The following is a 14,799-nucleotide window of genomic DNA, read 5'->3' as shown; positions in this document are numbered from 1 at the left end:
CCTATCTCCCTCGCCGCTCCCCTCTTCCTCAGTTGTTGGGCCAGTAACCGGCTCGCCTTCTCTCCATACTCATACTGTACTCCCTGTGCCCTCCTCCACTGTGCTTCTGCCTTGCCCGTGGTCAGCAGGTCAAATTCCATATGTAGCCTTTGTCTTTCCCTGTACAGTCCCTCCTCCGGAGCCTCTGCATATTGCCTGTCTACCCTCAGAAGTTCTCTCAACAGTCGCTCCCTTTCTTTGCTCTCTTGCTTCCCTTTCTGGGCCCTTATGGATATCAGTTCCCCTCTGACCACCGCCTTCAGCGCCTCCCAGACCACTCCCACCTGGACCTCTCCGTTATCATTAAGCTCCAGATACCTTTTGATACACCCCCTCACCCTTAGACATACCCCCTCATCCGCCAACAACCCCATATCTAATCTCCAGAGTGGGTGCTGCTCCTTTTCCTCTCCTATCTCCAGATCTACCCAAGGTGGAGCGTGGTCCGAAATGGCTATGGCCATGTACTCCGTCCCTGTCGCCTTCGGAATCAGTGCCCTTCCCAGGACAAAAAAGTCTATCCGTGAATACACCTTGTGAACATGGGAGTAAAATGAAAACTCCTTACTCCTAGGCCTAATAAATCTCCAGGGGTCTACTCCTCCCATCTGCTCCATGAAGTCCTTAAGCACCTTGGCCGCTGCCGGCCTCCTCCCGGTCTTGGACCTAGACCGGTCCAGCCCTGGATCAAGCACCGTATTGAAGTCTCCCCCCATTACCAGCTTTCCCGCCTCCAGGTCCGGGATACGCCCCAGCATGCGCTTCATGAAGTTTGCATCATCCCAGTTCGGGGCGTATACGTTCACCAGAACCACCGCCTCCCCTTGCAATCTGCCACTCACCATCACGTATCTACCCCCACTGTCCGCCACTATGGTCTTTGCCTCAAACTGTACCCGTTTCCCCATTAAGATAGCCACCCCCCTATTCTTCGCATCTAAGCCCGAATGGAACACCTGCCCCACCCATCCTTTACGTAGTCTGACCTGATCTGCCAGTTTCAAGTGCGTCTCCTGCAACATGACCACATCTGCCTTTAAGTTCCTTAGATGTGCGAGTACCCGTGCCCTTTTAATCGGCCCATTCAGCCCTCTCACGTTCCCCGTGATCAGCCTGGTTGGGGGGCTCTTTACCCCCCCCCCCCCCAATGTCGACTAGCCATCCCCTTTTCTAACCCAGCTCCTCACCCGGTTCCCACGTACCCGTATATCCCACCGACGGTGCTCTCCCGTCCCGACCACCCCGCCCCATAACAGCTCCCCCTTCCCCTTAGCAGCAGCAACCCAGTTAACCCCCCCCCCCCCCCCCCCCCCCAGATCCCTTTCTAGCGTAGTTGCACACCCCATGTTGCTCCCAGAAGTCAGCATACTCTGGCTGACCTCGGCTTCCCCCGTTTGTCCTCGGTCCCTCATTGTGTGAGGCCCCCTCCTTCCTGGGTCCCCGTTCCCGCCACAATTACCATAGCGCGGGAGCAAAGCCCGCGTTTCCCACTCGGCCCCACCCCTGATGGCGCAGTTCCCTTCTCCTTCCCCTTTCCTTACCACCGGCGCCCACAGTTCCCCATACTTCTCCCCCCCCCCCCCCCACGAGGGGAAAAGAGAAAAATTACAACATTGAAAAAATTCTCCCCCCACCCCCCTTCCCCTTCCTCGTCCCACATAATCACCCCATAAACTTTATTACAGAAGCTTTTTCTCTCGCCAGACTATTCCAGCTTCTCGTCCACAATGAATGTCCACGCCTCTTCTGCCGTCTCAAAGTAGTGGTGCTTCCCTTGGTGTGTGACCCACAGTCTCGCCGGCTGCAACATTCCAAATTTAACCTTTTTGTGGAGCACCGCCTTGGCCCGGTTGAAACTTGCCCTCCTTCACTCCAATCCTGGTACACGCGGATCACCGCGTTCTCCCACCTGCAGCTCCGAGTTTTCTTCGCCCATCTTAGAACCATCTCTCTGTCATTGTAGCGGTGAAACCTCACCACTATGGCTCGAGGTATTTCTCCTGCCTTTGGTCTTCGCGCCAGAACTCAGTAAGCTCCCTCCACCTCCAAAGGGCCCGTCGGGGCCTCCGATCCCATTAGCGAGTGAAGCATCGTGCTCACATATGCCCCGACGTCCGCCCCCTCTGTGCCTTCGGGAAGACCCAAGACTCTTAAATTCTTCCTCCTCAAGTTATTCTCCAGGGCTTCCAACCTCTCCACACACCTTTTGTGCTGTGCCCCGTGCGTCTCTGTCTTTACCACCAGACCCTGTATTTCATCCTCCTTCTCCGCAGCCTTTGCCTTCACGACCCGAAGCTCCAACTCCTGGGTCCTCTGCACCTCCTTTAGCCCTTCAATCGCCTGTAGCATCGGGGCCAACACCTCCTTCTTCAGCTCTTCCACGCAGCACCGCAGGAACTCTTGTTGCTCCGGGCCCCATACCGAACAGCCACCTTCCAACGCCATCTTGCTTCGAGCTTCCCTTCCTTGCCGCTGCTCCAGTGGATCCACTGCAATCCGGCCGCTATCCTCTCCTTTATCCATATTTATCCAGGGGGGATTCCCTCCTATTTCACCGCACAATGATTTTGGCCGTTAAAAATTGCCGTTGGGGCTCTTAATAAGAGCCCAAAAGTCCATTTCAACGGGAGGTGCCGAAACGTGCGACTTAGCTGGTCATCGCCGCATCCGGAAGTCTCCAGTTTAGCATCTTAACGCGAGGGTTACCCTCGTCCCTGTCCAGAGGTCCAGGCTCATTCCCCAATACCAGATCCAGTACTGCCCCTTCATTAGTTGGACTATCCACATATTGCATCAAGAAGGCTTCCTGGATACATCTTACAAACTCTGCCCAATCCAAACCCCCAGCAGTAAGTGAGTCCCAGTCAGTACAGGGGAAATTAAAATCCCCTACCAAAACAACTCTGTTACTTTTGCACTTATCCAAAATCTCTCTACCTATCTGCTCCTCTATCTCTCACTGGCAGTTGGGGGGCCTATAATAAACACCCAACGTTGTGATTGCCCCCTTCCTGAGCTCCATCCAGATTGCCTCATTGTATGAGCCCTCCAAGGTGTCCTCCCGCTGTACAGCTATAATCTCTTTAACCAGTAATGTTACTCCCCCACCCCTTTTTCATCACCCTCTATCTCTCCTGAAGCATCTATATCCTCCAACGTTCAGCTGCCAATCCTGCCCTTCCTTTAACCATGTTTCTGAGATAGCCACAACATCGTAATTCCAAGTACTAATATGTGCTCTCAGTTCATCTGATCGAGTAGACAACTCGATCCATGCATGATAAAAACAGCCTGGAAAAGCGGTAACATTGTTTCCTTTCGATTTTCCACCTCTTTCTCCCACCGTCTACACCACTCTGAAAAATGACCTGTAGGACGCATTAGTTCCAGGTTGAGTGTTTGGACAGTTGACATATTGCCAGGGTTGTGCCAATGCTGCTGATAGTCTGCTAGTAACGTGTACAAAAGCACCTTATGCTTAACACCACTCCTGATTCTATTTAAGGATTTTCTGTTAATTGTGCAGTATTTACTACCATTTTGTTGAAAACTGCAATTAACACCATTATGTATGTCCTCCATTTGTAACCTGCTGTAGCGATGTGAATTTGTTTTTTAAAAAATTTAGAGTACCCAATTCAGTTTTTCCAATTAAAGGGCAATTTAGAGTGGCCAATTCACCTACCCTGCACATCTTTGGGTTGTGGGGGCGAAACCCACACAAACACGGGGAGAATGTGCAAACTCCACACAGAGAGTGACCCACAGCCGAGATCGAACCTGGGGCATCGGCGCCATGAGGCAGCAATTCTAACCACTGCGCAACGTTCTGCCCGTGATTCGAATTTGTAACAAGACTTTTGAGCCCGAGTGCAAGCTGACTTGGTTGAAAATTTGGAAAGCTAAATTTATTGTCCATTTTGATTCGATATTTCTTTGTAATTTTTGAGTTTATTCATTTGACTGAACTATTTCATAATTCTTCTTATGACTTTGTTTTTCTTCATTCCTTCCTGTGCATATGGTTCGGCTAACTCAGAACAGTAAAGTGAATTAACCCTGGGCCATTGTGAACTGCGTGCCTCAGGAAATTTGCACTGTAGCCGTGACTTGTATATATTTTGCACTTGTTAAAACATTCAACAATCTTTGTGATATTCTCTCTAGATGGATTCACATAGAATGTGACAGATCTTTGGAAAATACTGAGGACATTTCACTAAAGGAATGCTACATATGTATAATGTGTAAAGAAACAGAGGTCGTAATGGAAAATATTCAATCATGTGCTAACAATGAGACTGTTGACTCTGTTCAAGAAACTACTACAGGTAAGAATATAAATACACGTTAAAAGTTGCGTTTTTAAAAATATAAAAGCATTTCACTTACTGACTATATAATATTGGAACTGGAGTAAAGTGATCAATTTCACTTTGTGTGATAATTGAATTGAAGACTGGCCTTTAATATGGCAGCAAAACTCCTCTGGAGGCTAGAGCAGCTACCAAACGCTTGATGAACTGCACTGGATTCAAAAGGATTGCCCTATTTTTTATTGCATCAAATGTATTCCATTCTTGAGCTACCTTGCATTGCCCCCATTTCTCCCCTCCCGCAAGCCAAGAGAGTAGCCTAAGTGTAGCCAAAGGATAAGAATAGCAGATATGAAAAGGTCAGCAAACATGTATTTTCTAGTAGTGTTTGCATTGAGTATAGAAGTTGGGAAGTTATGTTGCAATTGTACAGGACGTTGGTAAGGCCAGATCTGGAGTATTGTGTTCAGTTTTGGTTGCCTTGATATAGGAAATATGTTATTAAACTTGAGACAGTGCAGAAGATATTTACAAGGATGTTGCCAGGACTCAAGGGACTGAGTTAAAGGGAGAGATTGGACAGGCTAGGACTTTTTTCTTTGGAGCGTAGGAGACTGAGAAGTGATCTTATAGAGGTGTTTAAGATCATGAGAGGTATGGATAAGGTGAATGCACTTAGTCTTTTTCCCAGGGTTGAGGAATCAAGAACTAGAGGGCATAGGTTTAAGTTAAGAGGGGAAAGAATTCATGGGAAACTGAGGAGCAACGTTTTTTACACAGAGGGTGGTACATATGTGGAATGAGTTGCCGGAGGAAGTGGTTGAGGCAGAGACATTGACAACATTTAAAAGGTATTTGGCCGGATAGTGGGATAGGAAAGGTTTAGAGGGATATGGGCCAAATGCAGGCAAATGGGGTTAGCTTTGATGGGCTTTTTGGTTGGCATGGACCAGTTTGGGCTGAAGAGCCTGTCTCCTTGCCGTCGATTCTATGATTATATGACAAACAAAACTGATTCTATCGGCTAATGAAAGATTTTGATTGATAAAGCTGGTGAGTTATTTTACAGAGGTTACTCAAAGTATCCCTTTTTCAGATCATAAATTGTCCTGAATTCAGGAAAATTCCAACCTCCACCTAACTTGCATTTAAGTCATGGACACTGTTAGATGACCAGCTTCCCAGTGTAGATTAGTGGGTCACAGCGTTACCTTGACTTGGCAACAAGCTTAATAGAGATTGTCTGCCATGTAATGAGAACAGTCTTCTGTCATTTTGGAGAACTTGTCACCAGTCTGTGCCATTGTTTCATATTGACGTGAGAAGTTTTTTTTTATCCAAATGTTTTTAAACTCAATGATTAGTTTAAAAAAATAAAGGCAATTTCTTGGTTCTTTTCTCCAGTGAAATAATTTGTTAAAGCATGCCACGTGTTAGAATGCAGGGCTGAGAAAAGGCCTTCGTTGCAATTAATGTGTAGATGAGATCATAAAAACAATAAGCACGTGGTAGTGAATGATTAGAGGACTGCCTGATGTGTTGTTTGTTAAAAGTTATTTCGAGTTGCAGCTTTGAGCTCGTATTTGAAGGAGTTGTGGGGGCCATTGCCCGTTGCAATGAACCCACTGTGCTGCTGAATGATTCGGTTATATTCAGGAACTGACTAAACACTCTCAGCTTGTTAACTTTTTAATTTGTCTTTTCGTTATTTTTGTGCTGCTGGGCATTGGACACTTTTCATTTTGGGCACACATGCTGGAATTGAACCACCCCAGAGCAGATGTAGCAGTTAAACACCGGAGTGAAATTCAGTTTGTGATACTGCAGCAATCTGCTTTAGCAGTTTGGGATTCATGCTCACTTGAACTGAGTAAAAATCACCCAGAGTAATTTCAGATACGATCACTGAAGAGCCTTTCGTCCTATCTGGGTTGGATATGGACCCAAGTCGTCTTTGCCTAGCCCATTGTATTACCCAATCATTTGCCATCATTCAAGAACTAACATGCAGGTCATAATCAAATGTGCTCAGGCACACCTTTGTTTCATATGCAGGTGATTTCAACGTCTTTTCATATACTAGAATTTCTTGCCTCGGCTGATAATAGACCCCCAAACATTTTTCAATGCTAGTAAAGTAAATTTTGAAAGATGGTGATCAGTTTTAACACAGGCTCATGATGCTTTGCTGTCATAGCAAGACATCTTGAAAACTCAATAACTCCCACCATATTCCTGAAACAAACTTTATAAGATGCTTTCTATGTAATTTAAGAATCTATTGGGCAATTTAATCAATCCAGTAGAATGAAACAAACCTGCAACCAGTTTAAGAATGCACTTGTGCTGTCCGTCCCCGTCCCCAATTTATCTTAATTTTTTTTATCCTGCTAATGATACAGGTTGACATTCTCAACAGTTTTTTGACTGCAACAATGTGGATTCTGAAAGCTTTAACACAGTGAGGCACCTCAATTCAATTGCTTTCCATGTTATTTAGCTGACTTCCATTAGGGGATGGGCATTTATTTGGTTGGAGTGCAAAACGTTGGTTTCGTCCAGATATGAATATCGTGTGTTTCTGATTAAGCAAGTACTAAAGTTTTTCAGTATCCTCCTTGTCAATAGTAAAAACTGGATTCACAAACCAGCAAGGTTAATTTTTGCTTGTAATGTGCTATCTAATAGTGCACTTTGTGTATTCGAATAGTAGAATGCATGGTCTTTGTTTTCTCCCAACCCTTCATCTTCCTTTGCTGAAAACATTGATTCTTGTTGATATAGTTCCAGGCATTAGCAACCCTTCATAACTGTACCCAAGTGGTCACTTGCTGTGTATGGGTCTGCACACCTAGTCTCAGCAGCTATTAAGCTGTTCAAAGGCATCAGCTAAAACTAAGCCTGTGCTCACTCAACATGTGCACTTAATAACAGGGGTTCCTCACTGGTAGTCAGTCATGAGAATCATAGGCTAACCTTCCCACTTACAAAGACATAGAAGCTAATCGTATTGCTCTGGTGCCCCTTAACGAATGGGAATGTCTTCAAAATCAAAAGAAAATGCCATGAGGGGAATTCAGTAAGGCTGCACTAGACAAGAGTGCAAAGGAAAAATTGGACAATAATATTATAGACTCAATTCTCATCTCACTCTGGAAGCAAAGCTTTGCTGTACTTGTCTTTGTTTCCCTAGAGGTGGTCTATCTAATGTTATATGATAGAATTGCTCCTTTGTTGCTCCGTTTATTCATTTGGGGACCGTAAATGTATGAATTAAATTCTAGTGCTTGCGGTGATCTTTCAATGTTTCTTGACGTTTATCATTGTTGGCCTTTTTTTTTTAAAACCCCATTGGTGGCGTCATTGATCTTTTTCAAATAAGGGCCGTAGTATTGTCTGGTTTGTATTTTTGGAACTCCCAGTTATTCCCTGTATTGATTGCACTGTGCTACATTTCTACATCTCAAATGACTTTTAATGAAGGTTTATTGTTTTTTGTGAAAGAATTTCCTTTCAGTATATTTTTCATCACAAATTTGAAGGTGAGAAAAATGTCTGTCAAGGGCCGTTAACTTAAATTGTACTGATAGCAGACGGAAAATTTGAACTTTACCCACTTGTGAAAATAGATTGCCTGGGGAAAAAAGAATCTTAAGTAAGATTTCAAACTCGAGGTTACAACGGTGACTGCGCTTCAAAGGTACTTGATTGGCTGTAAAAATAATGTTCTGTGAAACATAAAACATAAGAGCAGGAGTAGGCCATTTGGCCCTTCCAGCCTGTTCCGCACCATTCATTATGATCATGGCTGATCATTGAACTCCGTAACCCATTCTCTCCTCTTCCCCCCCCCCAATATCCTTTGATCCCATTAGCCCCAAGAGCTATATCTAACACTTAACTCCTTCTTGGGGGGAAAAAACTGGCTATCTAAATGCAAGCCTCTTTTATTTCCTTAAGTTTGACTTAAACACATGATCATGCATTTTCAAAGATGTGTTTTATCTTAAGGCAAACTTTAAGGAGAGCCTCACAATTCTAATCCCTTAAGCTAGGGTCGAATTGGAAAAGAGTGCCTCCTCAGTAATTTCCCCATGTTCAGGAAAATCTTTACAATGGAGAAACTTGCAATGATTGTGACAACAAACAGAGCACCATCTGGTTCACTAATGTTCTTTAGGGAAGGAAATCTGCTGTCCTTACTTGGTCTGGCCCTCATGTGACTCCAGACTCACAGCAGCCTGATTGGTCCTTAAATGCACTCTGAAATGGTCTAGCAAGCCACTCAATTCAAGGGCAATCGGATGGGCAATAAATGCTGGCCTACCCAGTGGCGCCCCATCCCATGAAATAATTTTTTGTTAAACTCAACAATAGAGCAGGTAAAATACAATATCAGAATAATGTGGCATTTGAGGCAGAAGAGAGCAAGCACCTGAGATTCTGGAAACCAAACAATTTTTATGAATCGGGAGTCATTTTGTTTTGCATGTGGCTATTTTGATATTTATATGCATATTTTTATATAAAAATTTTAATCAATAACAGCCAATAGTTCTACCGCATTTGCAATATTTTGGAGTTCATCTGTCATAAATGCTTTACTGGAGTGTAAAATGATTGTGCTAAGAAGAACATTTAATCATGATACTGTCTCCCCCCAAATGATTTAATTGCACATAATCACTTGCTAGTTGTTGTCATGGATCCAGCCCCAGCCCAAAAATGACTTTCTGTTTTACGTTCCAAGTTGAAATTATTTTCTTTCAGCAAGATTGATCTGGAGCATAAATTTTAGCTGCAATTATATAATGGGGCAGCTCTTATCTTGGAAAAGCTCCCAGTTAAGAAAAACCTTGTGTTCTGCACTAATAGCTCCAAAGCTTTTAAGATGTGCCAGGTGAAAGGAATGGCTTGTCCTTTTGCAGGAGTAATAAATTGGGACATGATTATTATGTGATGTCTAATTTGGCGCTCGAGTTGTCTTACATAAACTGACTCAGTAACAAGGACCCTATTTATCTCTTGGCACACACCAACGAAGATTCACCATGTCCCACTAGGAGGCAGTTTATTACACTGCTATTACATAGCCACAGGTTAGTTGATTGGCAACTTAACCATCACAAACAATATAAGGACTGGGTTTAGAATTAGAAAAGAGTATGAACTCTGCCCATTTTGTCGCAACATATCTCAATTCAAATTTGTGATGTCACAACCTTTGCAAGGTTTAATTGTACAATTTCAGAACTCATTGTTGAGATTCACTGTACAAATAGCAAAACTAGTCAATTTCTGTTTTGTGGACAAATAAAAAGTATCAATCATTCTTTGTATGTCCTGTGTTCCTGAGTGCGTCAACATCTTTGAAAGCATATAAATATAAAACAGTTGATTATGTAACAGTGTAATTGTGTATAACTAGTTTGGCCTTGCTCTATTTCCGTCTTGCACCCTTTTTTGGGGGCTGGACTATTGTTTCATATCTTTGCACAATTTCCCTTTGGGCTTAGTGGAGAAATGTTGGAAGGAGTAGCAAGCTGCTTAACAGCTTGTTGAACTGTCATGAATGTTCCTTCCATGGCCAACAAACTTTGGAATAAGATTTGAACCCAGAGTTTCTGGCAGGAGCACTATCTACTGATTTGCTGTGGTAGAATGGGGGAGCAATTTGTATTATGATACTGTATCTCAGTTGGATATGCGCAATTGCCATGTTCTCAAAAGTTTTTACATCCTTATCGGAACCCTTTAAGCTTAATCCCCTTAAGTGAACTTAATAAACAGCTTTACTCTATAGGCTTTAATCATCACTCAGAGGTTCTTGCAAATGAGATGCTCTGTAACATTTGCAGCTCCCTAGCCCTGGAGTTTGATATCCTGTAAAGTATCAATACGGCAAAAAGATTTATATCATTCGCACAAAATACACCAGGTGCACGGCCAAGAAGTCTTTTGAAAAGTGGTCACAGTAGTAAAAGATGCCATTTGTAAAGTACTACCCAATTCTTGGCTATGTTCTTGCCAATCTACTGGTTGCACGCGCATCTGTCCTTGATAGTATTGGCAGGAGTAAGTGCCATCCAGTCCTTGTGGAGACCAAGCCTGATCTTCACATTGAGGCTAACCCTGCATTGTGTTTTGTGGCACCACCACCGTGCTAACGGCATTCATGAGTGCATGGCATCACCAGCATCAGAATTGTAGGTCATCATAATTTGTAGCCTCATGGTCCAGCAAGCCACCTTGTCCCTACAGCAACATCCATGTAGATGACTAGCTCAATGAGAGATACAGCAGTATGTGCCACAGGCATTTCTGAAAATGAGTTGCCAATTTGACAATCTAATTCAGCGTCCAGTTGTAATGCACAGTTTATACTGATCCTTCGATTTAAGCTCATAATTTGGTATGTTTGGTAAATATTTTAAACTAACAAGTATGTCCGTGATCTGAAATAGGTTTATATTTTTTCACAATGTTTTGCAGTATTAGGTGATTTTCTCGCAGCAGCTAATTATTAATATTCAGTGATAAATCAACATTTAATTATTGAGTGCAAGCGCTGCATACATTTTAATTATGTTTAATGAATCTGCTCAAAACAAACAGCAGCATATTTATAAAAAATAGGTATTTTTTTAAAAAAGATCTCTTGTAACAAATTCATTTCATTCATGGTAAAATATTCAATTGAAATCTGATTTTGATGCGGCATTGAGGCTTTTACTGCATTTTTGTTTTGATATTTCAAAACATGTAGGTGTTATTGAAGTTAATGGGACTATTGAGGAAGAATTATCTCGAGGAGGACGTGTTCACCAGCCAGTCTATGACATTAACCATGCGGGAGATCAGACTATTATGACTAATGAAAACGGTAGGAACCGTTGGTTTATTTGATTTTCTTTCTTGTGTGAAGAGAACTGTGGTGATGTTTAACAAAATAGTATGCAACTTCTCTCCTCATTCCGTCTTTCCAGGTAACATTTTTTAAGCAATGATGAGAAAATATTCGAGTCCTACAAAGTGGATGACCTTTCTTATTATCTCACAGCCGCTGGCTCCCAGATTGCATTTACTTTCATTTCTTGTGCTGGAAGGCCACTTGAAACGGGTTCAACAAAAAGGAGTATAAATCTGAATATTTATCCATTCAGAAATGTTCCAGGGCCCTGTTGATACATATAGTTTTTTAAACAGAATAGGAGTTTTCATCTGCACTCTTCATTCTGGAAGCCCATTACAAAGATTGATCATTGTTTATATGATGCATTTACTAGAATTTGAACTGATATCAGTATATTTTTTAGTTTAAACCTTTGTTCCCTGATCATATTTCACAATTTAATTGAGCATTAAAAAATTCCCTTTGTCATTTCCATTCCCTTATTTATCTTGAATGGCGCTGCAAGATCACCTCTTGGATTTTTCCATTTGAAACTGAAAAGCCGAAGTTTCTCCAGCCATTCCTAATAACTCACACCCTTAAAGGTTGCGATGCTTCATGCCACCTCCATTGAATGATGGCATTTACAACTGAACATAATATTCAAGGCGCAGTCTAGCCAGTGCGCTTGATCTTTACTTCCCTGACTTACATTCTGCCCATCACGCAATTTGTTCAGTAAATTTTGAACTTCAATAGTTCATCCTAGAATTGTGACGCCCCCTACTCGTTCTGGCCTTGCCTGCATTTTTGAATTTTTTGTTTTTAATTTCAATCCAAGTTATTGATGTAAATTAGAAACTTCAGATTTTAGTCCTAAAACTCCGGCGTTATTCACACAATTGTGAAAAGACAATGACAGATTAATTTCTGACTCATGCGACTTGTCAGACTTCAGATGCACCCATCTGTGCTGTGCAGTCCACATTCGTATCAACTGCGATTGATTCACTGAGTGCAGATTTTATTAAGTGGCTGATGAATGCTTTGCAATAGGAACATAGGATTTGAGAGCAGGAGTAAGCCATTCAGCCCTTCGAGCATACTCCGCCATTCAATAAGATCATGGCTGATCTGATTATGTCTCAACTTCACTTTGCCGCCTGATCCTCATAACACCTGACTCCCTTGCCTATCAAAAATCTATCTAATTCTGCATTGAATAAATTTGATAACGCAGCCTCCAATACTTTCTGGGGAAGAGAATTCCACATATCAGCTACCCCTGGAGAAAACATTTATCTTCACCTCCATCTTAAATGATAGAGAACCCTTATTTTTAAACTGTGTTCCCTGATTCTAGTCTTCCCCAGAAGTGCAAACATCCTCCCAGTATCTCCCCTGTCAAACACCTTGTATGTTTCAATAAGATCACCTCCCATTTTTCTAAACTCCATTGGGCAGAGGCCCTACAGTCCAAATTTTCTTCCGAACATAGTCCTTCATCCCAGAAATGAGTCGAGGTAAACATACTCTGAACTGCTTCTAATGCAATTGTATGTTTTATCAAAGAAGGGGGCAAAAACTGTACAACATATTCCAGATGTGGTCGTACCAAGGCCCTGTACAGCTGCAGTAAAACTTCTCTACTTTTATACTCCACCCCTTGCAAAAAATGGCAATGTTCCATTTGTCATCTTAATCACTTGCTGTACCTGCATACTAACTGTTTGTGATTCATGTGCCAAGGCACCCAAATCCCTCTGTACCACTGAGTTCTGCAATCTCTCTGCATTTAAGTAGTATACAGCTTTTCTAATCTTCCTGCCAAAGTGGACAAGTTCATATTTTTCCACATTATACTACCTCTGCCAAATTTCTGCCCACTCACTTATCCTGTCTATTCCTTTGGAGACTTTCTATATTCTCTTGACAATTTACTTTCCTACCCATCTTGGAGCCATCGGCAAATTTAGCAACTGTACATTTTGTCCCTAAATTCAAATCATTGATGTAGAGTGCAAATAGTTGGGGCCCCAGCACTGATCTCTGAGGCACTCCCACTAGTTTCGGGTTGCCAATCCAAAAAACCCTAATTTATCCCTAACTTCTGTTTCCCGTTACCCGACTATTCCTTGATCCATATCAATATGTTACTCTCCACATCATCGTAATCTTATTTTGATGTGGCATCATATCAAATGTTTTCTGGAAATCCAAGTACACCACATCGACAGATATTCTCCTTTATCCACCTTCAAAAATATTTAATAAATTAGTTAAACACTATTGACCTTTCACAAACCCATGCTGATGCTGCTTGATTAAATTATGATTTTATTATTGTCACAAGTAGGCTTACATTAACACTGCAATGACGTTACTGTGAAAAGCCTCTAGTCGCTGCACTCCAGCGCCTGTTCGGGTACACAGAAGGGAGAATTCAGAATGTCCAAATTACCTAACAGCACGTCTTTCGGGACTTGTGGGAGGAAACCGGAGCATCCGGAGGAAACCCACACAGACACTGGGAGAACGTGCAGACTCCACACAGACAGTGACCCAAGCCAGGAATCGAACCTGGGACCCTGGTGCTGTGAAGCAACAGTGCTAACCACTGTGCTACCGTGCCGCCCATTTTCTAAGTATCCTGCTATAACCTCCTTAATAATGGCTTCTAGCAATTTTCCTAATACAGGTGTTAGGATTCCTGTGTTTTGCCTCCCTTCTACCTTGACTAAAAATATTACTTACAATTTTCCACTGGGACCCTTTCAGAATCTAAGGAATGTTGGAAGATTATAACTTTTGCAGCTACTATCTCAGCAGCCACTTCTTTTAAGACCCTAGGATGCAAGCTATCTGCCCCTGGAACCTTTCAGCCTTTAGGTCTAATAGTTTTCCCAGCACCTTTTCCCTAGTGATGGTCATTTTTCTTTTTAAGTTCCTCCCTCCAATTCACCTCTTGATTTTCAAGTATCTTTGCAAGGTTTTCGATGTCTTCAGCAGTGAAGACAGACATAAGATACTAGTTTAATGCCTCTGCCATTTCCTTAGAACCATAGAAGTTGTGCACTGTAGAAGGAGGCCATTTGGCCCATCGAATCTGCACCGACCCTCTGATAAGCACCTACCTGGGCCATAACCCCATAACTGCACCTACCCTACATGTCTTTGGACACTAAAGGCCAATTTAGCATGGCCAATCCACCTAAACTGCACTTCTTTGGACTGTGGGAGGAAACCAGAGCATCCAGAAGAAACCCATGCACACACGCGACGAAAGTGCAAACTCCACACAGACAGCCACCCAAAACTTGAATTGAACCATGAGGCAGCAGTTCTAACCACAGGGCCACCAGGCCACCCCTGGTTTTCTATTATCACTAGCAGCACAGTGGTTAGCACTGCTGCCTCACACGCCAGGGACCCAGGTTCGATTCCAACCCCAGACAATCACCCAAGGCTGAATTGAACCTGGGTTCCTGGTGCTGTGAGGCACACTGCGAACCACTGTGCCACCGTGTCGCCCCAAAAGCTTTGTGAGAGGGC

At 42.9% G+C, this 14,799-nt stretch overlaps 1 protein-coding gene across 7 annotated transcripts in view; it reads left to right on the top strand.

Moving 5' to 3' along the window:
• The window catches only part of kmt2ca (lysine (K)-specific methyltransferase 2Ca), a 684,766-nt gene that overhangs the window by 385,736 nt on the left and 284,231 nt on the right, over nucleotides 1-14,799 (top strand). For all 7 annotated transcript variants that reach the window (XM_072508182.1, XM_072508181.1, XM_072508179.1 and 4 more), the window contains exons 12-13: nucleotides 4,207-4,370; nucleotides 11,122-11,238. In XM_072508182.1, the coding sequence (XP_072364283.1) occupies nucleotides 4,207-4,370; nucleotides 11,122-11,238 (281 nt within the window). The remainder of the gene's footprint in view (nucleotides 1-4,206; nucleotides 4,371-11,121; nucleotides 11,239-14,799) is intronic.

Source organism: Scyliorhinus torazame, chromosome 6, assembly GCF_047496885.1.
Source record: "Scyliorhinus torazame isolate Kashiwa2021f chromosome 6, sScyTor2.1, whole genome shotgun sequence".
NCBI lineage: Eukaryota > Metazoa > Chordata > Chondrichthyes > Carcharhiniformes > Scyliorhinidae > Scyliorhinus > Scyliorhinus torazame.
The sequence above is the reverse complement of the archived record's forward strand: the minus strand, read 5'-3'. Positions and strand labels throughout refer to the sequence as shown.